Source organism: Cervus canadensis, chromosome 12 (genome assembly GCF_019320065.1).
Source record: "Cervus canadensis isolate Bull #8, Minnesota chromosome 12, ASM1932006v1, whole genome shotgun sequence".
Taxonomy (NCBI): domain Eukaryota; kingdom Metazoa; phylum Chordata; class Mammalia; order Artiodactyla; family Cervidae; genus Cervus; species Cervus canadensis.
In genome coordinates this window covers 20,262,758-20,290,458 of record NC_057397.1, presented here as the reverse complement: position 1 = coordinate 20,290,458, position 27,701 = coordinate 20,262,758, and the positions used below count along the sequence as shown (strand labels likewise).

At 44.8% G+C, this 27,701-nt stretch overlaps 1 protein-coding gene across 2 annotated transcripts in view; it reads left to right on the top strand.

The window, feature by feature from the left end:
* The window catches only part of ST18 (ST18 C2H2C-type zinc finger transcription factor), a 93,798-nt gene that overhangs the window by 53,557 nt on the left and 12,540 nt on the right, over positions 1-27,701 (top strand). For both annotated transcript variants that reach the window (XM_043484023.1, XM_043484022.1), the window contains exons 11-18: positions 1,710-1,921; positions 11,235-11,480; positions 20,057-20,172; positions 24,090-24,152; positions 24,920-24,988; positions 25,509-25,571; positions 25,676-25,756; positions 27,412-27,633. In XM_043484023.1, coding sequence (XP_043339958.1) covers positions 1,710-1,921; positions 11,235-11,480; positions 20,057-20,172; positions 24,090-24,152; positions 24,920-24,988; positions 25,509-25,571; positions 25,676-25,756; positions 27,412-27,633 — 1,072 coding nt within the window. The remainder of the gene's footprint in view (positions 1-1,709; positions 1,922-11,234; positions 11,481-20,056; positions 20,173-24,089; positions 24,153-24,919; positions 24,989-25,508; positions 25,572-25,675; positions 25,757-27,411; positions 27,634-27,701) is intronic.

The following is a 27,701-nucleotide window of genomic DNA, read 5'->3' as shown; positions in this document are numbered from 1 at the left end:
AGAAGAAACTCACAGTTCAGAAATCAAGATTTTACTAGGAAAAAAAAAGTGTGACTATGGAGATGTTCACCCACAGATTTAAGAATTAATGCAGAAACGTGTTTATTCTCTAACAATGACACATTTGTATGGACAGTCATAATGCAAAGGCACTTGTAACACATAAAACTTGATGTTTTTTCTAACAGTTTCCTCCAGTTGTTTAGAGTCTTTGAATATTCTAATGAAAAGGTGAGATTTTTCACCTGGGAATAAATCCAGGAATGATTTCTACAAAGGGAAATAATCCCCCAGTTGGAGTCCTCCATAGACCACGAATTGTTTACAGCATTGTGCAGATCCCTGGACTCCCTTTGATCTGACACATAGTTACCTAGATGTGGTGCTCTTAGGAACACAGAATGTTTCTCCCTTCTGTGATATGAATCACCAAATTTTTCAAAGAACTTGAATGCTGTATAAAACCCAACAGTGGCTAAACAGACTAGGGAGGAGTGTGTCCATCAACTAGAATATATTGTACTCTAAGAGATTGTTTTACCTGTTCTTACTAAAAATAAAGCATAACCAACATAGGTAACCACTGACAACCTATTAGATTCATGGGGAAAATTATACACACAAATACACACACAGTGTTTTCTATCTATGTGCAGATAGTTTTATTTTATATGTATATAAAATATACACACATACATATATGTTTAATTCAGGTGAAACTAGTTAATAAGAGCCTTCTAAATATTCATATAATATGGATACTGGTTTAAAAAGTAGAATTTTCACTGACATTTTTATAACTTCAGGAATATTTGGTAATGTTTTTAACTATATTTTATGAAAAATAATGATCAAATATTTAAAATAAACACTACATACAGTAAAACAGCCAAATGCCTATATATCCCACATTAAATTTTGGATGTGCCTCCCGGTCCTGGAATGATGTTTACAAACACCCAGAGTAAAGAGAAACATGTTTAATTCTCTCAGGGATACCCTGGTACCAACAGCAGAAGAGTAAGGGAGGACTCAACCTTGTTAATTCAGTGCCTTTCTGTTCACCTTGAGAACCTGGGCTCAGTCCATCCCCTACTCCCTGCCTTGCACCTGAACACAAAAATGAAGTTAAAAAAAAAAGCAAGCTTCATCATCTACTCAGGTCCACCAAGTTGGAGGAAGAGAAACTTCTACTGATTTAAGCACAAGACAAACCTGCATAACAGATAGCAAAGCATGCAATTCTGCATCTAATTATAAATTGTTAGTGTGAGAACAAATATGAAACAGTCCATTTCCTCCACAGGGATCGCTGATTCTCATACCTACACTGTTTGTGGATGTTGTGGCCTTAAGCCTCTTTAGTCCCTGATAAGTTTCACCAGCATAGACTTGAATCTACCATTTTTACCACCTGTGCTGCCAGAGCACATGCCCAGTAACCTGAGTTACAGTTTTTCTCATGAAATGTGTAAATACAAAAAATATTAAAAGAATAGGCCTTCTTTCTCAGCAGTCACCTTGTTTGATCTATGAACTCCAGTGAAAACCAATCTGAATAATCTTCATTTAAGGTACCCAGAGAGAATGGAGTGTGCTTCTATGTATTCTTCACGTATTTTCATGCAAGAAGTTCTGTCTTTCAAACAAGTCTATTTAATGAGTAAATCCATGTTTGTGCAATTGCTAATCAAATCTCTCTTCAACAGCGAAGCATTTTTCCAGTCCAGGGAAATTTCCCCCCCGGCTGCCGAGTGCAGGCGCCCACACACAGAGCCCAGGGCGTGCCAGCTCCTACGGCTGCGGCCAGCGCAGTGAAGACACCCACATCGCAGCAGCTGCGGCCATCCTGAACCTGTCCACCCGCTGCCGGGAAGCCGCCGACATCCTCGCCAACAGACAGCAGGGTCCGCACGCCAAGGTAGGCAGGCCAAGAGCACGGAGGGGGGCCAGCGGCTCGCTGTGAGGATAGGCTGCCTCCGCAATCCTGGCCATGCTCACCACCCCCGTGGCCTGGCCCCCTTTGTCTTGAGAAGGGGTGAGCCTGGTGGGTTCAGGGAGACCACGGCTCATTTGCAGATTGTGCTGGGTAGGAGGGTGTGGAGACTGGGCTGGGGAGCCCAGTGGATTCCAAACCTCTTTTTGTGTTGGGGTCCTGGCCACAGCGGCATGAACACAGACAGAACTAGAATCTGTCTGAACAGCGGAAACTGTTCGCTGTCTGAGAATCAAAGATGGTAGAATGTGGTTAATGAAACTGCCACTTGTAAAACATGGCAAAATTCATGACATCTCATTACTGTGTGTGGAACCATCATAGAGCATAAAATGGTCTGAGATGCTGTAGTTTTCTCAAAGGACATCATAAAACCTGGGTCCATTAAGTCAACAAAAGAAGGATCAAGGGGTCTTGAGAGTTCAGGGCCCAAATTCAAATCCAGAACCAAATTCTAGGAAGTTTCTGGAGATCCCCATCTTTCTGGAGCTCACAAAATAAATCACCTTTCTCTAATAACCTCTCCTCTCCAACTAACAAGGAGAAGTAGACATCTGTGTTTAGGATGTCTTGATGAAAATAATAACCAAAGAGGGCCCAAATTCAAATCGAGAACCAAATTCTAGGAAGAGCTCACAAAATTAATCACCTTTCTCTAATAACCTCTCCTCTCCAACTAACAAGGAGAAGTAGACATCTGTGTTTAGGATGTCTTGATGAAAATAATAACCAAAGAGGGAGCTGTGATGCTCTAGAGTAACAGTGACCCTCAGATGGGGGTGCCAGAACTGGCCGCAGGCAGCTAGAGCCAGTAACTTCTGTCTACATGGAAGGCTGTTAAAAGAAATTGTTTTCCTACCTAGCTGGCAGAAGCTAGCTGACAGAGCATGCCCAGGCTGGTTTGGAGAAGAGTGAAAGTGGTAGTCACTCAGTCATGTCCAACTCTTTGCAACCCCATGGACAGTAGCCTGCCAGGCTCCTCTGCCCATGGGATTCTCCAGGCAAGACGACTGGAGTGGGTAGCCATTCCTTTCTCCAGGGAATCTTCTAGACCTAGGGATCAAACGTGGGTCTCCCGCATTGTGGGCAGATTCTTTACTATCTGAGCCACCAAAGAAGTGGTGATTAGAAAAGAGAGTTCCCCTTGCTCTGGGTGGAAGATGCCCTGGTTAAACTCTAACCCAAACTCAGCACAGGCATTTGCTCCCCTTTCCCTTTAAGTTCAGCCTGTCCCGGTGCAGTCAGCTGCTCACCTGTGCCCGTGCCAGGCCTTCAGGAGAGCAGGGCGCACAGTGGCATGGCGCATTTGACAGAAGAATCAGAATTAGCTTCTGGACAGGTCTGAGCCAAGTAAACCCCAGGAAGAGTTGGTGGCCAAAAACCACTCAAAAACCGTTTTAAACAAATGAGTTCCTTAAACAAAGGAAAACACACTGCCTCAAAAATATAAAGAAAACTCCAGTTTCCCCAGAAATCACAGTCAGAGATTATTTACATAAATGAATGATTTTGGGTCCTTTAGAATGTAACTTTGGTTATTCTTAAATTCATTTTTAAAAACCTGAATACATTTCTCCTTCTTAAAGGGATATTCTAATGTGAAGCTCATTGGAGTGATACTAAACTGTCTTCTTTCCTATTTGCTTTATTGTCAGTTTAGGCTGTCCTGTAAGAATAAAGGGGCTTCCCTGGTGTCTCAGCGGTAAAAAATCCACCTGTAATGCATGAGACATGGGTTTGATCCCTAGGTCAGGAAGATCTCCTGAAGGAGGGCGTAGCAACCCACTCCAGTATTCTTGCCTGTAGAATCCCATGGACAGAGGAGCCTAGTGGGCTACAGTCCATGGGGTCTTAAAGAGTCAGACATGACCAGCAGCTGAGCACACTCACACATAAGCAAAGCGCCAGCATTACAATGGCTAACGCTACTGAAATTTGCTTGAGTGAATGGTTGTAGGGTGAAGGCTTTCCCTCTATGTGGATAGATATCTATCGCTTGGTTCCTTTGAATTTCTGCCTTTTACCTTTGTATTCTCCACATTCTGTCAATCGCTGGAGCCAAGCAGTGAATCCAACAAAGATGACAGGAACCCCCCAAATGTCCGAGCCCCAAAACTTTCAACCACACCTTAACTGCAGGAGCCCAACCACGGATGAGACCATAAGAGTGGAAGGGGCAGAAAGTGCGGCAGTCGGTTTGTAGAGCATCTGTGATGCTGGCCGTTTTCAAAACCTTTTTCCCATGAAAATTGTCTTGTTGGACTTTGTGGGTGATAAACAGGATCAGTGTGGCCCCCTACACTGTCACCTTGTGTCACCCTCCTCCAGGCCTTTGTACACCACTGTAACGATTTGCAGAATTCTATCCTGGTTGGATTCTATTTTCTGACCTTAAAAGAGAACCTCATACATTCCTGAAACCACAAAAAGTAATTATTGTAGCAAAAAAAAAAAAGAGAGAGAGAGAGAAAGCCAAAGTAATTAACCCTGAAACACGGGCTGTGATCCAGCAGTGCCCTGGGCCGGCCGTTTCTGTTGTCCGCAACGCCCTCTGCTCCGTGCCCTTTGTTTCATGTGGGATTAAGTGTAAACAGTCTCGCTCCGCACTGAACACTAGCCTGATTCTCTCTCCACCAGGATGCGGGGCTTCCTCCACAGTGGGTGTTTGGTGCGTTTGTTTTTGCTGATCAGAATCCGAGACCTCTTGAGTTCCTAATTCGGAAAGAAGGATATAGAAATACACAGCTTTTCCCCATTCTCAACTTCTAGAGCTGAGCGTAGAAGCACTGTTGATGGACTAGAGAGATTCTGCAGGAGGATCCAGCTGCCCCAACTGGAAAGTCTGTAGGTGCTGGGCTGCCCAACGGAGCAGAGTCCCTCAGAGACAATGCCTTCGAGGAGCTTACAGTCAGAGAAGGACGAAAAAAGTGGTCACCAGAGGTGTAGAGCAAGGTCTTCAGAGGGGCCTTTCCTGAGGTCCAGGGGAGGTGTGGGTGACTCTGTAAGGAATTTGACCAGAACTTTGACAAAAGATTTATTTTCTTGTGCCTCCATCTGGTCCTTTCCTTCCCCCAGTGAGCTTCTCAGAAGTTGTTTAAAGAGCCTGAGAGAGAACAAGTTACGAATCTTGCATGTGGGCATGACTTTGTTAAAATCAAGCCAAAGGACCCTGACCTTGAGACTGCGTTCATACCCACTCATCAGGGCTAATACAAATTCTTTTAAGCTATGTGCAAGGTCATAACTCACCCCAAGTTTGGCAGGATAACTGAATTCGTGATATGCAAAATCCCTACTCTTGTGGAAGATAAGAGGGCAGAGGCAAACCTCAGGGAGGCAAGAGAACCTCTTCCAAAAACAGTGAAGAACGTTATGAACATTCTGAAGTGTTCTCCTTCCCGAGTTTCTCAGCCTGACTGTCTGCCTACCCCACACGCCTCCTTCACACCCACCCCCTTCACACCCATGTAGCCCTGGGTGGAGGTGCCAGGGCAAACGCTGTCAGTCGCTGCCCAAGCTCACATCCACTACATCCTAAAAGTAGATCTTAGAAAGAATTGCTTCTGTTAAAATCCAATCCAGCACTTACACAGCATGTCCACACTGCCTAAATCACCTGTGGGTGTTTTAAGTATCTCTTTGAGAAATCAAGTCAGAGAAAAATTAGTAATAGCAATACTGAGTGGAGATCATTGTGGTTACGGACACTTTTGTTTGAAGAATGAGCCACAGTGTGGTACTAGAACTGTCCTTGGTCCTGAGATTTGCAGCCTGTTCTTCAGTTCCATGTGGAATTCCTGTGAGTTTGCAAAACATAGATGGACCACAGCTTCAGATATTCCCCCTTGAGTCTGGAGATGGTGCTTCTGAGATGAGCACAGGACTGGGAAGAACCAGGCAGCAGGAGGAGTGAGCAGCGGGGGTTTGCAAAGCCCACTCCATCCTCCTTCCTCCCCACCTTCCTCCTCCTCCTCCCTCGTGAGCAGAGGTAGGAACAGGCACACAGTCTATCTTTATCCCAATCACTGCCGCTTGCCAAGTGTTCTGTTGTTTGTTTTGGTGTTTTCCCCACCTGTTTAGACAAAGTGGCATATGCACAGTGTGCCTTAAAAGAAAACAAAAAATTGACACTTGCTTGAAATGTTTAAAGTTCAAAGTCTGTTTTGTGCTTGAACAAGGCCGAGAAACAACACGCTATCACATCGCCACTCCTGCTGCCTTCTCTCAGAAATAGCCCGGTGGCTCTGGGGGTGGTTAGAATCCAAAATCAGCCTTTTTCAGTAACTTTAATGTGAAGTCAGCTGCTGCTGCACAATGTGAGTGAGCTGCTCTGAGGGACTGCAGTCAGGATCTCAGGGAATCAGCGACGTGTGTGGGGAAACCACCTCTTTGCTTCCATGTAGAACAGCATAGGGAGGTCTCTTAGAGTCCAAAAACCCAATCAAATTATGGTTATTATCAGTTGTGTTGTCTGCTGAATACCTACTATGTGTCATGCACTGTAAATGAGCCCTCTGCCCATAACGTGCTGTGTGCTTAGTCACTCAGTCATGTCTGACTCTGTGCGACCCCATGGACTGTAGCCTGCCAGGCCCCTCTGTCCATGGGATTCTCCAGGCAAGAATACTGGAGTGGGTTGCTGTGCCTTTCTCCAAGGGATCTTCCCAACCCAGGGATTGAACCCAGGTCTCTCGAATTGCAGGCGGATTCTTTACCATCTGAGCCACCATGGAAGTCCAAGAATTACTTGAATGGCATCTCATTTTGCAAGTGAAGAAAGTAGTGCAGAGATATTAAATAATTGCCCCTAAGTGGAACAGCTACGACTATTAGAGACAAAACTTGAATTCATGCCTAACTTTTGATCTCCTTGAAGAATTTATCATTCCCTGGTGTACAAACTACTGGTCTACCAAGAGTTTTCACTATGACTTCAAGTGTCAGACAAAGATTTAGCGGAAAAGATTATAAATTTAGCTTCCCTGGTGGCTCAGGTAGTAAAGGATCTGCCTGCAATGCAGGAGACCTGGGTTCAATCCCTGGGTCGGGAAGATCCCCTGCAGAAAGGAGTGGCAACCCACTCCAGTACTCTTGCCTGGACAATTCCATGGGCAGAGGCACCTGGTGAGCTACAGTCCCTGAGGTTATAGAGATTCAGACATGACTGAGTGACTAACACAGCAACAGTTTTTAATTTTACACCTCCTATCAGTCACTTACTTCTCTTCTGAATTTCATCACAGGATTTCTATTAGTATATCTTACGAGCCATAGTCTTAATAGTGTTAATATTAATGCTCAATTGCAATTTAGTAAGAATAAGATGTTTTCAGTTCATTTATTTTATTCATTTATTCATTTAATTTTGGGGGGTATGTGTGATCTTAGTTCGCTGAACAGGGATCAAACCCATACCCCCTGTAGAAGCAGCACAGAGTCTTAACCACTGGACCACCAGGGAAGTCCCCATTTGTTTATGGTTAGTACCTAGCCTACTTTTTTTGAGGATAGGCAAGAATATTTTATTTTTTTATATTAATTAGATTTTTAATTTATTTTTATTTTATATTACAGCTGATTTGCAGTGTTGTATTAGTTTATGGTATACAGCAAAGTGATCCAATTGTACGTGCACACATATCCATTCTTTTTCAGGTTCTTTTCCCATATAGATTATTAACAGATTGTTGAGTAGAGTGCCTTGTGCTATAAATAACTTGGGGTTAACATACACACTCTTGTCCTCTGAAACATGTTTTCAAAGTAGGCAGGGTATTGTTAACAAGGACTTTCTGTATAGCACAGTGAACAGTATTCAATACCCCGCCTACTTTGAAAACATGTTTCAGAGGACTTTCAATGTGAAGAAGATGTTTCCCCAGACAACCCCCCTGAATCAAGAACAGAAGAGCCTTAGTGGAGAGATGGAGCAGAAACCCATCTGCAGACCCCCTCCCCTTGCTCTTGTCTTAGTCCTGTCACAAAACAAGGAGGTGGTTCAACCTCTCCTTATTAACAAAGGAAAATATGCCAAATAAGGAAAACAAGGCTATCTTATTGTATCGATGCCTTGGGAGTTAATGCTTTTCATAATCAGAACATTTAAAGTAAAATTTCAGTTTTGTTTTTTATTTACTTTGTCACCATCTTTGAATGTAAGATAATTTTTTTATTATTGAAACAATATAATATTATCATTTTCCTGGGAAATATTCAAGGAAAAGAGCCCTTAGCCTATGCTCACAAGAATTTCTGTGTTTTCCCTTTTGTTCTTCTTCAGAAAATGATTTTCTTCCCATTTTCCCTAGTTGTAAGTGTAACCAGAATTCCAGGTTGTCTCCTGCTTTCAGTGACATAAGTCTTTTCCCTGTTGAGACAAAGTCCTTGAAAGTATCGTTTTACTGATCACATAATGTGCCAGTTAATAGGTGCAGTGTAATATTGTCCCTCTGTTGGCAGACATCTGAGTCACTACTGATTTTATAGTACAGATAAGGCTTATAATAGATAATCACCTCAACTTTCAGCTGAATAATAATTTATAATTGTATAATTTATACATAAATTATATAAACTAAAATAATAATTTGTAGTCTTTTTCACTAAAAACGTCCTGTATGCATCAAATAAGCTTCTTGAAGGCAGCGACACTAGATTTTTCCATTTTCTTTTGCCCTAAATATAGTGGCTTAAAAATGGTATGTGCTTTCTCCATCTTTTTGAAAATCAACACATCACAGAGAATATCTCTAACTCAGAAGTGGATTAATTACATGGTCACTGATGTTGCTCCCAAGTTGGAGAGTATATGAGCAGTGTTAGACCAGGCTCAAGAAGCTTAAAATTCAAACGATTAAAATAAGATCTAAACAGCCCTTTGAGAAATGAACATCTTAGGAGTCGGGCTGGGGGTCCCTGTCTGGGTAGGGCTGGCCTCTCCCCGCCGATGGCCTCTCCCACCACCCCCCTCCTCATTGCCCTGCCATGTGGAGTTTCAGGCACAGAGAGAAATGATGTCTATTGATACTGCTCTGAATGAAATCCATGCAGTAAACGTGTGATCCACCCATCCATGGGCAGAAAGGGGCCCTTCTCTGGTGCTGTGTGTAATTGTCGAGTGCATCTGTGAGCTCACTTAAAGCCCATCTGTACCCGCATGGCCGCCTGCTACCCGCCTTCCCCTTCCCCAGCACGGTCAGGTGCTCAGAGCAGCCGGCTGGGGCGCGGGGCACAGAAAACCACCTCGTTCAAACATTAGGAATGATTTTTTTTTTTTCAATCAGCCCATGATTACTCAAGATGTAGAACCACCACAACTCTGAGAATCTCTGTTTTTTTTTCTCATTTATTCATTGGAAGTTTTTTTTTTTTTTTTTTTCCTGTAAAAACTAAAATGTATATTGGTGTTGTCTTGGAATAGTTGGGTTTTTTTTTTTTTTTCAGCAAGCTCGAATCTGCACTATTTATGGGTTTTGCACTATAAAACGCTGCAGCCCAGTCACGTGGCTCCTTTTTCCTAAGCCATCTGTCACAGAGGTCTGGAATTTTATGTGAATGTTGGTTGTGCAGTCTTAACCCAAGTTTTTTATTTTTTTATGAAAAAAATGTCAGCAACTACAATATTTAGCATTTTACTTTACATTGGCCATTAAACTTGATTGCTATAGCTCTGTTTCATTGCTATAGTTACATATCAGCGTTGAAGCCAAAAGTTGTTTTGATGTGCTTGTGGCAGACTGCATTGTATCATGGAGAGAGTATGCAGCACAGATATGGTTAATATCTTGGATTTTTGTAACTAAGGTTTATTAATGCTGGTATAAAAATGTATTTGATATTATACAGATGGCATAAGATGTGGTGGTTACTAAGTTATTATCCTGGATAAGCTCTACTGTGAAATTCAGGGCTTAAAACTATCACAGGAGATTAAACTATTTACTAAAAAGGACAGAAAGACAGGACGAAAGCATCTTAGTACAAATACATTAGAAGTGTATTTACCTCCCACAGATATCATAAAGCATCTTTACTTGAGAGACTGAGAACAAAAACTTTGCAGGTAAAACAAGCAGACAGAAGAGATGCTTTTATTTTTTAATTCAGTGACAGTACAGTGGGTCTCATCTCAGTGGGAATGTTGGGGAAGGGGTAAGGGCAGAGTGTAACTGGGGGGTTAAAATGAACCCCTGCGAAGTAACTGTTAAGGATCTTAGGAACATATTCAGGGAAGTCTCCTGCTTTTCCAGTCAAAAGGAACAGAGGAGAGACATTGTCTAGAAGTTAACTGTGACTTGATGGATGGCAATGAGAACACCGGGAAGGTATTCCTTTGACCCACTTAGGAGGGTAACAAGCTCACTCTCTGAGCATCCCGGGAGTTACTGTTTGGCAGCGTTTGTGATTCAGGACCGCGCACACCATCCTCGGGCACGTGACTTGTGGAAAGGCCAGGATGCATGGGGACCTTGTTGGCACTTGAGCCTTAAAAACAAAACGAAGCTTAGCCAAGGTCTCCCGAGGAGAAACGTCGTGAGGCAGAATTAAAGTCTCATACTGAGTATCTGGAAAATAATCACCTTTATTCTGGAGTTTTCAACGTAGAACTTAACCTCCTACCCCCACCCTGGTCATGCTGCCAGCTGCCACCTCAGCCCCAAGGGGGAACTAGGCGTGCACTGCCCACCTCCCCCCAACCCGCCCCCCACGAGTTAACCAAGCTTTTCTGGTTCAAGTCACCCAGGGTAAAATGTCACTGTCACAGTAATCTAATATGGTTCTAATATTTCCCAATAAAAATTCTCTCCCAGCTGGTTGTTTTTTGCATGTTTTTAATGTTGGGAGGAGGATAGTGTGTCTCTTTATTAACTCCAGTTTTAATGCTTTAAAGGATGAATTGGAAGTGATAATTCTGCAAATTAGAAAGGAAGATTTAAAGCTAAACTTAAAAAAAAAAAAAGATAAAATAGGTTTAGCCAGTACATTTAGTATTTGGACCATCTTACTTATATTTAGGCTTACATTGCTTAAACCCAGAAACACAAAACTCCCTAATGGGGCTGCTCTGAAAAGTCTGCCTAAGAATTGAACATTAACCAAAGCGAATCAGAAAGCGAGATTTAAAATCAGATATACTTCCATAAAAGCTTGCATTTAAAATGATCCCTTAAAAGCCCCACATGGCCAGGCTACCACTGCAAACTGCTTACACGGTTTTTTTGTTTCCTGTTATATACAGGGGGCCGAGATAGAAGTGGATGAGAATGGCACGTTGGACTTAAGCATGAAAAAAGCTCGAATCCTGGACAAAGCCGCACCCCTAACTTCCACTAATCCTTCTGTTCCAACCGCTTCCTCTTCCCCATTCAAGACCAGCAGCCTTCTGGTGAATGCCGCCTTCTACCAGGCCCTGTGTGACCACGAGGGCTGGGATGCTCCCATCAACTATAGCAAAGCCCACGGGAAGACGGAGGAGGAGAAAGAGGTACTGTTCCAGTGTCGATCAATAAGTTGGAGACAGAACATGACAGCGGGGTCCACTTATTCCTCCTGCCCCATTTCTCACCATCCTATTTAGATAATATGTAATTCTGTAGCTGGTTTTCGATTTTGGTAAAGTGATGATTTTAAATTTCAGGAGGTATTTACAAATGAATTCAACATTTCCCACCCCTTGCGTAAAACGAGATGTCATTAGCGTCTATCATATCACAGGGTTGGGTTGTGTGCGCTGAGAGGTGGTGTCATCTATCCTGGGGACGCAGCAGCCTGTGAGCCATGAGCCCACACGTCTCTGCACCACAGGCTGGAACACGAGAGCAAATCTGGTACAAGGATGCTTCTTGTCAAATTCCCTTCCGTGGTTTCGCAGAGGGGTGGTGTGGGCATCCCTACGTGCAGAGCTGTAGTCCAGGGACTGATCCTGGCTGTTGGATGTCCCAGCCGTGGCAACCCCAGAGTTGTGGGCTGGATTATCCCTGGAGGTGGCGTCACCCCAGAAGTCAGATGTTCTGTAGGTAGCCATCAGCTTCCTCTCGTGGCTGGAGCCCCCACGTGGGTCTGATGAGCCCTGACTCAGTGCCATTCCAAAGAGTTCACGGCCACACCCTCCACTGGTTAAACTCTGGGTCACTGCACATTGACCCCAGCCTTCCTGCAAGTGATTCTGTCTGTCCTAGGGAAGTGCTTGGTGCTTGCCAGCTGACACGTTTGAAGAACTGAAGTAGACATTTGGAAGTAAGCATCATCCCCCCTTTTCAGATTTTTGAAGCTCAGAGACTTTGAAGGGAGGCTAATTTGGTTTTAGCATACACTTTATCTTTTATTGAAGTATAGTTGGTTTGCAATATCATATAAGTTTCAAGAGTACAACACAGTGCTTCAGATACAGATACATATACATATACATGTACATGTACGTGTACATATATGTGGGCTTCCCTGGTGGCTCAAATGGTAAAGAATTTGGGCTCAAATGGTAAAGAATTTACCTGCAATGCAGGAGACCTGGGTTCGATCCCTGGGTTGGGAAGATCCCCTGGAGGAGGAAATGGCAACCCACTCCAGTATTCTTGCTTGGGAAATCCCATGGATAGAGGAGCCTGGCGGGTTACAGTCCATGGGGTCACAAAGAGTCGGACACAACTGAGCGACTAACACTTCTCACTCTACATATATATGTATGTGTGTGTGTGTGTGTGTGTGTGTGTGTATTCTTTTTCAGATTCTTTTCCCTTACAGATTATTACATAATACTGAGTATAGTTCCCTGTGTGACTTTAGCATCTTCCTTAACATCTCTGGGCATGAGTCAGTGTCAATGGCAGTAATCACAAGATTGGAGTGTTTTCTGTTCCCCTTCTGTCCTTCCCTCCTCCCTACCCCTCCTGCACTTTCACTGGCATCCCCATATCCAGTGAGACTGGCCCCGAGGATGTAGGACACCTGTCTGGTAGGAGGACCAACCTGTAGCCAAGCTCCTGGATGAGTGAGCAGCTGAGCAGGCGTGCAGAGTAGCTGGGAGTGGGGCTGGAGGAGCCTCCAGGACCCAGGGCAGGTCTGCGTCTCCGTCACCACCAGCCACACCTTCCCAGGAGGGCAGGGGTCTCCCACTGCAGCAGCTTCTGGTTAGATTCTGCCATGTGGGGCTTAGTCACTGTTCTTCTGCTCGGCTTTTAAAAGTTCACCCAAGTATTTAGGGATGGTTTGACTTAATCTATCATAAAACTACTTTAGAAAAACTTTTTTAAATCATACACATTCAACTTTAATATAAAACAGACCCTGTAAACTGTAAGAAGCAGGTTTGCCTCAGGTGGTGTTTGAGAATTGGTGAACATGTGTCTCTGTGCTCCTCCGCATTCCCTGATCAGTCCAGCTCGTGCAAAGTCCCCAAAGTTACACCTCGTTTATGTTGTTGCCGTATAACCCAGAAATGTGTCTACATTCACATTTGCCATGATTCCACACTGGGGTCCAAGGTGGAGGTGAGGTGGTGGGAGTGGATCCTCTGGAAGCATAGACCGGATGAGAGCAAGGATGGTGATTCTCCTGAGTCAGGGACACCCCCAGTCCAGGAGACCCCCTATTGCCAACCAGTCCCTTGCCTAAACCACTCCCAATGGAGGGCACCTAATCCCAGGTATGAGACCTGGAGGTGGGGTCCAGTCAAAAATGTGTGGCACGAAGGACGATCCCTTACAGAGTGACTGTTAGTGCATCCCTGTTCCTGAGCGAGTCCACTGGGATGAAACCCCCCACATTGGAGAGGCTTGGTGCCACGGGCTGGGGGCTTGGACTTTCTCTTCCTCACCCTCGCAACCCCACTGTATACTGGCCATGGTCAGTGTTCACCACAAGTCTCCTTTCTGCTTGCACATAGTCAGACGTCCAGTCCAGTCCCCATCAGTAACAAAGCAAAGTGGGTTCTTGCTCCCTTTCGGGGTCTTTGTGTCATTTGACATAGGCTCTGATGGCTCAGTGGCAAAGAATCTGCCTGCCAATGCAAGAGATGCAGGTTTGATCCCTGGGTCAGGAAGATCCCCTGGAGGAGGAAATGGTGACCCTCTCCAGTATTCTTGCCTGGAAAATCCCTGGAAATGGACAGAGCTGCCTGGCAGGCTGCAGCCCATGGGGTTTCAAGAGTTGGACATCACTTAGCTGTAAACCACCACCATAATTTCTGTAGCAATGTCTGCAGGGTACCCCTTATATTCTGGGGTACTCCTGCCACTTGAGGGTCAAGTAGGTACCTTGGGGACCTCCTTGGCTGTGTATACTTCTTATCACTCAGCAGAAAGTGAAGTCTCATAACAAATATTCTCTCTTTAGAAACATGTGAGGAGTCATCTGGGCAGCTTTGTGGATTCAGCTGGGGTCCGTTCCTATCTAATGCTGATGGAGCTGATGTCCCAGCACAGTCATGGGGAAGATGGATCATTTCGATTAGACGTCTGCTCTTTTCAGAGTGGCTTACTTCCTTCAGGTCTTCTAGTGCAGACTCACTGCAATTTGCAATCTAAGTATCTGACATCTGGGCTTCCCAGGTAGAGCTAGTGGCAAAGAACCCACCTGCCAGTGCAGGAGACACAAGAGACAGGGGTGCAATCCCTGGTTTGGGACGATCCCCTGGAGAAGGAAATGGCAACCCACTCCAGTATTCTTGCCTGGAGAATCCCATGGACAGAGGAGCCTGGCCAGCTACAGTCTCTGGGGTTGCAAAGAGTCAGACATGACTGAAGGGACTTCGCACACGGCACACATCTGACATCTGGGATTGACAAGCTACGGGAAGTTCGATGTTACAGCAAGAACAAAGATGGCTTTGGAGATGCTGAGTTCCTGGAGTCCTAGAGCTTGCACTAGGTTTGAGTTGACAAGGTAGTTTTTAAGCTCAGTGCCTATTGTCAGGGTCTGAGCGTGGGTGGTTCACTGTTGGGCGCTGAGTTGTCCCCGCGGGACACACACAGAAGTGCTTCTGAATCCCTGTAAGCCCCGGGATGGTTCTTTACCCCGGCTCTTTGTTCCTGCGTCCATGCCAAGGTGATTCACGAACCGAGAGTATTTTTCACATTCTGTCCTGAATCCCAGAATGAGCAATGTGATGCTCGATAGTTATTATTTTGTAGAAGTCGATGGTAGTCAGTGTCCTCGTGGCGAAGCTAGCAGAGGGTGGCCACACTGAGTCAGAATAAGGATTATGGCTCTTTCTGTACAGTGTCTCATTCTCCTGACTAATCTGAAGAGCGGGATTATTACCAAAGTTTCTAGAGAAGGAAATTGAAGCCAGATGGAGTGAACTTGCTGTTCTTTGGTCATATAGAAATTAAGTAATGGGCCTGGCATTCCCTGAAATGAAGAAAAGGAAGTAAATGGAGAAAAGGAGAAGAAAATAATACACACAAAAATTGGAAAATGTTGAGAAAAAGCAGGAAGGAAAGAAAAAAGAGAATAATGATGAGATAGTGCCCGGCCAGGAGTGTGGCGGAGGCCGCAGTGGTTCTGGTGCTTCTCAGGTCGGCAGGACCAGAGTTCTGAGCCCGGGTGCAGAACATGGCCAGTGACCACGCACACCAGGGACGGATGGTCCTGGCTGTGGTCCCCGGGAGCTCTGCCAAGGTGTGCTCAGGGTCCCAGGGTGCACTGGGAACCTGGGCTGCTCTCAACCCCCCACACCCCTACACCCCACACACCCACATCCACACACTCCACACACCCTCACACCCCACACCCACACAGCCCCATACCCCACATACCCCCTCACACCCCACACACCCCTACACCCCACACCCCATACACTCCACACACACTCCACACACCTTCACACCCCACACCCACACAGCCCCATACCCCACATACCCCCTCACACCCCACACACCCCTACACCCCACACCCATCACACACACCCACACACCCCTACACCCCACACCCCTATACCCCACACCCCATACACTCCACACACACTCCACACACCTTCACACCCCACACCCACACAGCCCCATACCCCACATACCCCCTCACACCCCACACACCCCTACACCCCACACCCCATACACTCCACACACACTCCACACACCCTCACACCCCACACCCACACAGCCCCATATCCCATATCCCCCACACACCCGTACACCCCCACCCCAACACTCCACACACCCTCACACCCCACACCCACACAGCCCCATACCCCACATACCCCCTCACACCCCACACACCCCTACACCCCACACCCCATACACTCCACACACACTCCACACACCCCTATAACCACACCCCACACACTCCACACCCCCTCACACAACCTCATACCCCACACCCACATAGTCCCATACCCCACATAGCCCCTCACACCCCACACACCCGTACACCCCACACCCCATACACTCCACACACACCTCCACACACTCCATACACCCTCACACACCCTACACACCCCACACTCCCCACACCCCACACACCCCTTACACCCCACACCCCACACACTCCACACACTCCCCACACCCCACACCTCATACACTTCACACACCCTCACCCCACACCCCTTACACCCCACACTCCCCACACCCCACACGCCCTCATGCCCCACAGCCCCCCATACCCCACACACCCCACACTCCCCACATGCTCACACCACACACCCCTACACCCCACACTCCCCATACCTCCCACACCCCCACCCCACACGACACTCACGCCTGTACCCATGACCAGAAACTGGGCGATTATTTCTAATTCATTGTTATCTTGTTCATATGCACAACAGTTGCTTAATTTTGGTGGTAATTTTCAGAAAATATTGTCTGTCTCTCTCAGTGAAATAGCCTGTCCAGATGCCCCCTAAAAAAAAAATCCTGAATCTGGAAAAAACTCAAACTATCTCGAAAGGAAAGTGCTGAGAAATAACTAGAGCTGTCAGTTTTGTTCAACTGTCAGTTCTCCAAAGACTTCAGATGTTAAAAGTGCCAGATGCTATTATCTGTTATTCATGCTCTCATTATGTTCTGGTTTTTACTAAAATCAATATAAACTCTTATTTGTACATTAAAGGAATTTCATCGCACCCATGCACTCTCTAAACACACACATATATGTATGCCACATTTTCTCTTATGTATCTCCAATATAAATTATTATTTTCAAAAGGATACTATAAATTTTGAAAAAAAATCTGATAAATGATGTTGACATGTTTTTTATGGTATGCAATTTAGGAGTTTATATGATATACAATGCTTCTGTAACAAAATTAAACATTCTTATAATCACCTGTATTTTAATATATATGCTCTCTGCAAGTTTCTAGAGGTAGAATGCTGAGCCAAAAAAAAAAAAAAAAGGAGGAAAGGAGAGACAATTATTTCATGATGCGATTGCATACCCGAGTCCATAATTTTTTAAGGAAGTTGCAAAATATTTCAAAGGTCATATCCAATAAAATTATTCTGTTGAAACAGCACTACATTTTACTGTGCTAAGTTAAATACCATATATTCTGCTAGAATTAATTCTGAATGTATTTGAGTCAAGTAAGTTAAGCTTTCATAGCTGATTATTTCTTTCAAAATCTTATTCCCTTGTCTTCTACAATGTGCAGATTCAACAAACAACAACTGATAACCTTTATATGTTCATCTGTAAATGTATATGCCTTCTTAGAGATACTTTGCTCATTTCTATCACAAAGAAAATAATAAAATAGCTCTTTTCTGCTTTATGCCATTTTTGTGAAAAATCTAGCATCTGAACAGGAAAACAAAGTCTGTTCTTTGTCTTCCTTGTGAAGTCAGGATCAGTACTAAACTGAAAAGAAGGCCATGAAAATTAGTAATGATCCAACATTGCTTTTGGATCAGTTAATAGCAATTCCATCCAGTGAGTAAAAAGCATTACAAAATATCAACTTAGCAGAAGAGGTCATTGGATATACATTTGTATCCACTTTCAAAAGGCCCAGACATGTTGTGAATTATAGTGGAAAACACTACCCATGCTGAATCCAGGCACCTCCAAATGAAATGGATAATAGTGTATCTGGGGGCTTCCTTGGTGGCTCAGTGGTAAAGAATCCATCTGCCAATGCATGAGATATGGGTTCGATCCCTGGTCCAGGATGATCCCACGTATCTCGGAACAACTAAGCTCGTGCGACACAGCTCCTGAGCCTGTGCTCTGGAGCCCAGGAGCTGCAACTGCTGAAGCACCTGTGCGCCTAGCGCCTGTGCCCCACAAGCTTCTCTCCACGAGAGAAGCCACTGCAATGAAAAGTCCATGTACCACAACTAGAGAGTAGCCCATGCTCATCACAACTAGAGAAAAGCCTAGGCAGTAATGAAGACCCAGCACAGCAAATAAATAACAAACATTATTTTTTAAAAAATAGTGTATCCAGTTTAAGGTCTTATAATTAGGAATTGCTTCGCTCTAGTCACATTGTGAAAGGTGAAAAGGATAAGCATCATTCACTTGTTTTCTATAGATTTCACAGAAGCAGCATTAAAATAACCCTTCTCCTTGTACCTTAATAGACACTGATCATCAAGTACCCATTTCTCTTTGTTTTTTAGTGGTGTATGATTTTCTGCTACTAGTTTCAAACATCAATAATTTAAAATGGAATACTCAGTATTAAAAATAATAAGAAAAAAGAAATTAGACCAAATCAGGTTTTACTAATTTGCTCTGAAGATCCTGTTCCTTTGAGGTCATTCACACATTTTTTTCACCACTGTGTGGTCTTATGTAAAATAATCGATTGAACTGTTACCCAAGTAATTAATGAAGGAAATTACATTTGTCTTTATAACTGAGATCAAGGCTTAGAATTTTTCTTAGGTTGGGAAAATCCACGGATTTTGTTTTTCCATTGATTTTGAGTGTCAACTCAGAATGATTAAAATTGTATTTATCCTTGCAATGTCATGTCCATGTGATTTAAATGAGATTTGCCTTCAGTAACTCAAAATTGTTTTCTCATCTTAAATGTATCAATACTTTTGAGATTTAGGAGACAGTTTTTTTTTTAAAAATAGTAGTTAACCTGATTTTAATATTAAATCCAGAAAGTATTACATTTACTGAATATAAGCTTAATGATAAAAGTAAACTAATTATGTGTTTGAGTGAAACCATCATTAGTTGTCTGACAATAATATTTCAGATGGTAAATAAGTGATGTGAAAGGATCAATGAGATTTCCTTATGAAATCAGGATCAGTACTAAGCTTAAAAGGAGACCATGAAAATTAATGATAATCCAACAAGACAGTCCACCCAGAGAGTAAAAACATGAGAAAAAAACCAATTTAGCAAAAGAGGTAATTTAAGGAAAACAGGAAGTGACTGATGTGAGACTAAAAACAGGTGTCCAGAAAAATCAAGCTAAAAGCTGCCGAGACATTGTGGACTCAGCCACTATGCATTTAAACAAATAGTTTAAATCTTATCTGCATATCAGGAAGGACATTCTAATAAGCTAAATTTACTTCTTCATTCTCTATTTAAAAATTTGTGTGATTCATTTTTTGCAGAATTACTTTTGTTTTACCAGTGACTACTGAGTACATGGCAGCCCACTCCAGTGTTCTTGCCTGGAGAATCCCAAGGACAGAGGAGCCCGGTGGGCTATAGTATGTGGGGTCACAAAGAGTCAGACATGACAGAAGTGACTTAGCATACTTGCATGCTATGTACATAAAGAACTATTTCCATGTTCTCTAGGAAATGTTTATTATACTGTAAAGCTTGAAATATGTTGAAGTTAATATATTAAGATATTAACTTATTTACATGGCTCAAGAAATTCCTCTGTAGTTTTATCTGCCAACATGTGAACTTTTTTAAATTGTGCCTGTGAGTTAAAACTTCTCACTCTTTACCAAGGATAAAGGTCCATGGCAGTCCGGGTGTACCCTTATTATCTTATTTATTTTGTGTACAAATCCAGTGAGGGATGTCATCTAAGTCTTTAAGCCAAAACTGAGGTTTGACCCTGATGACTTCAAATACAATTGTTTTTCCAGGGTTTCCTAATACCTTGTGTGCTTCTGTATTTTTTATTTCCAGAAAGACCCAGTGAGCTCTCTAGAAAATTTAGAGGAAAAGAAGTTCTCTGGAGAGGCCTCTATACCAAGCCCTAAACCCAAGCTCCACACCAGAGATCTCAAGAAAGAACTCATCACGTGAGTGACCTATGGTTCTAGAATGGAGACTGCTGATCGAAGCCTTAAGTAATAACACCTTGGTTTATGGAGCTGACTTGGCACTATTTTAGGGCAATTTTGGACTGACCAATAGTTAAATATTCTGTGTGTATCTAGACCTCTACTCAGAACTAAGAAGATTATGGAAAAAGGTGCATGCCTTGATCTTGTGCTAAGGGAATTAAAAGTCAAACTGAAAACAAAATATGCAACACAATTAGAAATGTTTATGTTCTGATCAGAAATCTTAATCTGACATTCCCTGACCTCAGAGGAGCCATTAGGGCCAGAGATAGTCTGCATGAGTGTTAATCGCTCAGCTGTGTCTGACATTTTGTGACCCCAAGGACTGTAGCCCGCCTGGCTCCTCTGTCCATGGAATTCTCCAGGCCAGAATACTGGAGTGGGTTGCCATTCCTGTCTTCAGGGGATCTTCCCAACTTAGGGATCAAACCTAGGCTCTCCGCATTGCAGGCAGATTCTTTACCATCCGAGCCACCAAGGAAGCCCAGAAACTTTTAAAACTTCCTGCAGGATGTTATTTGGGAAGGGAGTTCATGGTTTTTGTTACATTCTCAAGGAGTTCTGTGACTCAGGAGAGTTGAAAGACCCAGGCAGGTAGTGCTGGTCAAGCTGCAGTGGGCTCTCCATCAGGAAGGGGTTCCGGGACCAGAAGGCCCTACACCGAGCCCCGCACCAGGAGGCCTGGAGAGAGACAGAGACAGTCAGAAGGTGGGGCAGGACAAGCGCCCTGAGAAGATGGCCTGCTTGCAAGTTTTCCATGAACAGACCGTAAGATATTTGAGCAGAAACATGAGCTCGTGCTGGGCTATTTGGGAAAGAGCAGTGTTCCGAGTTCTTCTGAGGCCGTATGCATGTGGGGGACCGTCTGGGCTCAGAAAGATCATCTAAAACATTAACTAGAGATGCAGACGTGAGATGTGGCCTGGGAGACGGTGCCTCTGGGGAAGACATATAGAAGGAAGGGGACAGAGTGCTCATCCCAGAATTCGAGAGCACGCATCCTGCTGGGACCTGAGAGGGTCAGAGACGCCCACAAAGAATACAGACCTGGGGGCAAGGAGGAAAGTGATGGTCATGGGAGCTGAGAGCTCAGAAAATTCCCACCGGGGCCCTTGGTGGTTTCAAATGCCACAGGAAATTCAACGAAGTCAAAGCAGAAAAGGCAGAACGCCCAAGCATCCGGTTCCCTTACAAGAATAATGTTTCCTGATGCCTGAGCTTCACTGAGCACTGTAGCCTCTGGGAGGTGACCTGGGCAGCCATCTACTTACGTCCTTGTGGCCTGCTAGTCAAGTTTCTAAAATTTTTGTATGGATTTTGTTTCTGCATATTATCTCAAAGACTCTCAAAAAGGGCCAATGTTTATCCTTTGAAGGCAGATTTTGGAAATTTCCAGAGTCGTTTCAAACTAAATGTAGTGTGAAAAACTGATGATTAACCTGCATCACCATGTTGAACAGAAAAATGAAGTGCGATTATTTTGTCACGGGCCCTTCTCATTGGTGCAAAGGGAAAGGGCTCCGAAAATGTGGTAAATGATTTTCAGAATGTAGTCATGAATTCCTAGGAAATGAACTCCTTAGAGGCCTTGTGGTTTTCCTCTTGTTTCAGGACAGGTGAGCACTGGGGTGGGTACCACGCATTCCCACAAACCTGCTTCACACACAGGTTCTGTAAACAACTCACCCAGTCCTTATTATGCTTTATGTTTCTAACCGGTAAATGTACCTTCATTGCTTACTAGAAACTGGCTAGAATAGATTTTTCGATGCTGTGGGATCAACAATAATTCATTTAGATTTTGAGCATCACTTACTGAGGGAACTAGCTGGTTTCCTTTCTCTAAACTGTGACGCTTTCCTTTGCAAATCTTCCCAGAACCTATCACCCAACTGGTACATGTTACTGTGTAAGATTTCTCATTGAAGATCTGTAAAGTAACCCAGCCATCAGAGCCCAACGCATCAATTTTTCCTACTATGTCACTCCTTCAGCCTTTGCTTTATTGCTTGACCTCTTTAAAGCACAAAGCTTAAACAAAATAATTAGCCACTATTTAAATGCATGCTTTATCATTATACTTCCTAAATGCACACTTTATCATTATACTTTCTAAGTAATTTGTCACTGTCTGGTTTAAAAATCATTGGCACTTCTTTAAAGGATGATTAAAAAATAGAAATAAAATTTAAAGTGAAATAAAATAAACGCAACGCTGTTTTGGCACACCAGGTGGCGATGTATTTCCAAAGTGGGAATTCCCAGGCCGTTATAAGCCATCCCTCACGCTCTGAATATTCCAGCTGCATAATGATCAGAAAAGACTGTTTCTCTGTTGAGCGGGCGAATGTCACTTGCGGGATAACTCAGCTCAGATGTGAATTGTTGTTCTCTTTTTTTGTTTGCATATATTTGTAGTTTTGAATTTTCCTTCCTGATGTTCTGTCTAAGATGGTGGTGGGCAGAGAGCTGGCTGGTTTAGCTCAGGTTAAGCTCTGAAAATTAGGCCTCTCCCGAGAGGTGGAGGTGTTCTACCCTTATAGTTTCTTTAGAATACCTGAGAACTATTGGAAAGTAGCTTACAGGAAAAATTATACTGAGAAGGTGACATTTCAGAAATCTTGAATGTCATAAAACTATCCCCAGGTACCCCTCTAAAGGGACAGAGTCTGATTCCACCCATGGGTAAACCTCTCCATAAGGCAGGGTGCCTAGAACATCAGTAGCTGATGCTTCCTCTGATTATTGGCACCATCATAAAGACTGCTGAGTGGGCGGGGGTCAATCTGCTCACCCCAGCAACATTTTAGCAGTGTCAGAGAAAAATAAATGGCTGAGAAACCAAGGTATACCTGTTAACTATGGGAGTAAACCTGTTCAGGATAACTATCCTCTTTCATTATTTTTAAACCACACATAAGATACACAGAATGTGACCAGCTTCTCAGATGAATGAAGTGCCTGGGACAGACTCTGGGCAGGTGGGTGGGAGAGACTACTGCTTAGGTTGTTGATTCGTGAGTGTCTTTGGTGGGTTCGAACCTTAGGATAAAACTGATCACAGCTTTATTAACTAAACTTCTTACCTATTTCTGTACTATGAGCAGCTTTCCCATCTGAAATGTCAATTTACGTGTCAGCCATAGGTCATATTTTCAAAGATCTTTTTCAGGTGATTTCTAACATGTTTATGAAGCTACAATGTTATCTTTCTCTTTAAAAATTTACAAAACTTTCTGAAATCTGTGATGTAGTTGGTACCAGTATTCCTAAGAGCTGCTATCATGATAAAGCATGGGTTTATAATAATTATTTTTTAACTCTTATTTTCAAAGAACTAGAACAGCATTGACTGTTGACTCTCACCCATCACCAGAACACACATTTTAACATCACTTTCTGGCATCATTCTGAATCAGAGAACTGATACAAGGCTGGAAGCTCATAATTCAGGACCATAAGTTTCTTCTTGGGCTTTCCAGGTGGCTCAGTGGTAAAGAACCCACCTACCAATGCAGGCAACACAGGTTTGATGCCTGGGTTGGGAAGATCCCCTGGAGGAGGAAATGGCAACTCACTCCAGTATTCTTGCCTGGAGAATTCCATGGACAGAGGAGTCTGGTGGTCCACAGTCCATGGGGTCACAAAGAATCAAACATGACTGAGCAGCTCAACCCATACAAGTTTCTTCTTAGCGAGTCTCCAGGTCCTTATATAGCTATATCCTTAGTTCCTTAGTTACTTTAGCTTCTGCACATCTCACATGTGTTAATTGGTCTTAAAAGAGAAGCTACCACATTCATGACCAGCCAGGCAGAGCCAGTGCCCCCACGAATGCACCTAATCCTGATTCTGTGTTTTTATTGACCCAGCTGTCCGACACCAGGATGCGATGGGAGTGGCCACGTCACGGGCAACTACGCATCTCACCGCAGGTAGCTCACCGCCTGCTGGGTCAGGCTCCATCATCCCATCCTCTTCAAAGATTTGTCCTCACCCCTTCTAGAAAGACATTCTCTCCATCAGAAATTGGGGGCTGAGTTAGTTGGGTGTTTGGTTCATTTTGTTTTTCAGAAATAAAGCTAACTTAAATCTTCAGTCTTTCTACTTATGTTGTAAAGAAATTATACTTTTGTGATCAAAAATGATTTCCTGATCCTGTGGTGCAGGCTACAACCCAGAAGTTAGGGTTCACCTCAGGCTGTGGTCCTGTTTAGCTTTACATGAAACCTAGGTAGGACAGCAGTAACTGGGCTGACCCTTCAGGCTGTGGGGACTTCCTCCCCGGGGCAGGCGGCTGGTGCAGGATTAAAGAGACATCGGAGCAGACAGTGGGAGCTCGGCCCTTCCACCCTCCTGCGTCACTGTGTGGCTCCCTGTCCCTCTGGCCGTGGCTTTAACCCTGAGCACCATCCCTCAGGATTCAGACAGAGGGTTCTCTGGGTCGGTCATCACTAGGGTCTGGGTTTCCCTGGGTAAAGCCCCTGGCTTGGTAAATAGCAAACCACAGTCTATTAGAAGTAGCCCAGGTGTCCAAAGCCTGATCCAGCTAGAGCAGCAAACCCGGGTTCAGACCTGCTTCTTTTTCCCAGACCCCTGTCCATGGGTTGAACATGGGTTTGTTCACAAGCTGAGGCTGCCCCTGGGTCGGGCCTGAGTGTGGCAGCATATCTCTGTTTTTGCCTCTCTCCTCCCTCTTCAGTGTTTCTGGATGCCCCCTGGCAGATAAGACCCTGAAATCCCTCATGGCAGCCAACTCTCAGGAGCTCAAGTAAGTGTAGACCCAACCTCCGCACCTATGTCTGGCCAGGGTGGTCCTAACTAGGGGCAGATGGCACTTCAGTAAATCACAACCGCGTACCCTCTCACCAAAAGTCCGCAACTAAAACCAAGTCCCTGAAATTTAGTTTAGTTCCTTTACTGGCCTGTAAATGTACTGGCCTTGGAAATGTACTGGCCTTGAGCAAAAGATGAGAACTTTGCATGGTGTTGACAGGTGCCCAGTGGTAAACTCTGGGTCAAATCTCAGGTTATTGCAAAATAATGTTTAAAAAGAAGAAAAGAAGAGTGCAGAATAACAACAGATACGGTTTCTCCCAAGCATTGGGCAGTAGTTACATATCAGCATTTCCATTTTAAAAATGGATTCTTAGCCAAAACCAGTCATATTTAAGCAAAAAGAGCCCCCCAAAATCGGCTCATCCTGTTTTTGAATACCTGGCTCTGTGCTGTATGGTGGGACCCACCCCCTCCACGCCCACGGGGCCCCAGCTCTGCTTTCATTTTTCCAGGTGTCCTACCCCAGGCTGCGACGGTTCAGGGCACGTGACCGGAAACTATGCCTCCCACCGCAGGTAGGACAGAACCCCCCCCCACCCCGAGATGGAGATCAGCGGGGCGGCAGCATGCCGTGAGATCACACGCTTCTCTCTTGCTCTTTGTTGGGTCTCTGTTTCAGCCTGTCCGGCTGCCCTCGGGCCAGAAAAGGTGGTGTCAAGGTGACTCCTACGAAGGAAGAAAAGGAAGACCCTGAACTCAAGTAAGCGACCCGGCTTCAGTGCAGAAGCCTCGTGAGGGTCAGTGGGCAGGACTTGGGATCCAGGTTGGGAGGTGGCTGGGGACCCAGCATCATGAGCATCACAAGCTCTGGAACAGCACAGACAGAGCGGTCAGGGGCTGGAGGAAACCTCCCCTCCCCACCTCTGCTCGCTCGGTTCTCGGATGCTGCAGGAGGCATGGTGGGTTTATTTTCTCAGTTTGTTTCAAAAGGAGGTCTCCTGGGGATGTGCCCTGGTGTCATCAATGTGGCTGCACCTCCCCTGGAACTTCCATTCTGCCTTAGACACAATTTTGTCTAAACTGAATTCCCTCCCCTGAGAAATATGCCTCAAGCCTTGGGTGATGGGCTTCCCAGGTACCACTAGTGGTAAAGAACCCACCTGCCAATGCAAAAGAGATGTGAGTTTCATCCCTGGGTCAGAAAGATCCCCTGCAGGAGAACATGGCAATGCACTCCAGGATTCTCACCTGAGAATCCTATGGGCAGAGGAGCCTGGTGGGCTACAGTCCATAGTGTTGCAAAGAGTCGGACACAACTGAAGAGACTAACACTTTCGCACTTTCACTTGGGGGATGGATGCAGAGACAAGTGTGGAAATGTACCAATTTTTGCTCTACAACATGAAACCCTTAGACATTTGGAAACCAAATCTCCTGTTTTTTGAGCCATGGGCTCTGTGATGCAGGGAGGCTGTTAACATTTAGACCCTCAGTCTTTGTCTGGACTGATGTTGAAGCTGAAACTCCAATACTTTGGCCACCTCATGCAAAGAGTTGACTCATTGGAAAAGACCCTAATGCTGGGAAGGATTGGGGGCAGGAGGAGAAGGGGACGACAGAGGATGAGATGGTTGGATGGCATCACTGAGTCGATGGACATGGGTTTGGGTAGACTCTGGGAGTTGGTGATGGACAGGGAGGCCTGGTGTGCTGTGGTTCATGCGGTCGCAAAGAGTAGGACACAACTGAGCGACTGAACTGAACTGAACTTTGTCTGGAGGCAATGTAACCAGCAACCAGGTGCTTCCCTGGTTGTTTCTGAAGCTGAGAGTGTGGCCACAAACTAGCCTCCACTCCCTGTAAACTGGGTGGCAGGTTCCATGAGCTCTCAAAATCTCATTCTCCCCACCTATAACATGGGATGGGCTTCCCAGGTGGCACTAGTGGTAAAGAACCTACTTGCTAATGCAGGAGACATTAAGAGATGCGGGTTTGATCCTGGGGCTGGGAAGATCCCCTGGAGGAGGGCATGGCAACCCACTTTAGTATTGTTGCCTGGAGGGTCCCTTGAACAGAGGGGCCTGGTGGGTTACAGTCCATAGGGTCAGGAAGAATCGGACATGACTGAAGGGAGTTGGCACAATGACATGATAAAATGGGATGACAGCTCTCTCCTCCAGATGATGCATGACAGTTGCTTAATTCAGACCTGGGGACCATTGTTATTGCCAGGATCCATTGTGTCCCTGGTCGAAGGGAGACAGCATCTACCAGACATCTGGTAAACCATGTCATCTCCCTCAGTTGATTCCTGTGTGATTTGAACTCACCATCGCCTCCTCGATTAAGTCACAGCACCTCACCTGGGTTATCTCATTCCCCCCAGCAGCTAATGACTGTGCTGTGTCTCTCTAGATGCCCTGTGATTGGGTGTGATGGCCAAGGTCATATATCAGGTAAATATACATCCCACCGCACGGCATCTGGATGTCCCCTGGCTGCCAAGAGACAGAAGGAGAACCCGCTCAATGGGGCACCCCTCTCCTGGAAACTGAACAAACAGGAGCTTCCTCACTGCCCCCTGCCAGGCTGCAATGGGCTGGGCCATGTCAACAACGTGTTCGTCACCCACAGGAGGTGAGCTTTGCTGTCTTTCCTGTGGTTGCTGTGATTGATTGTCACCTCCTGGGTTCGGGGGAGAGACC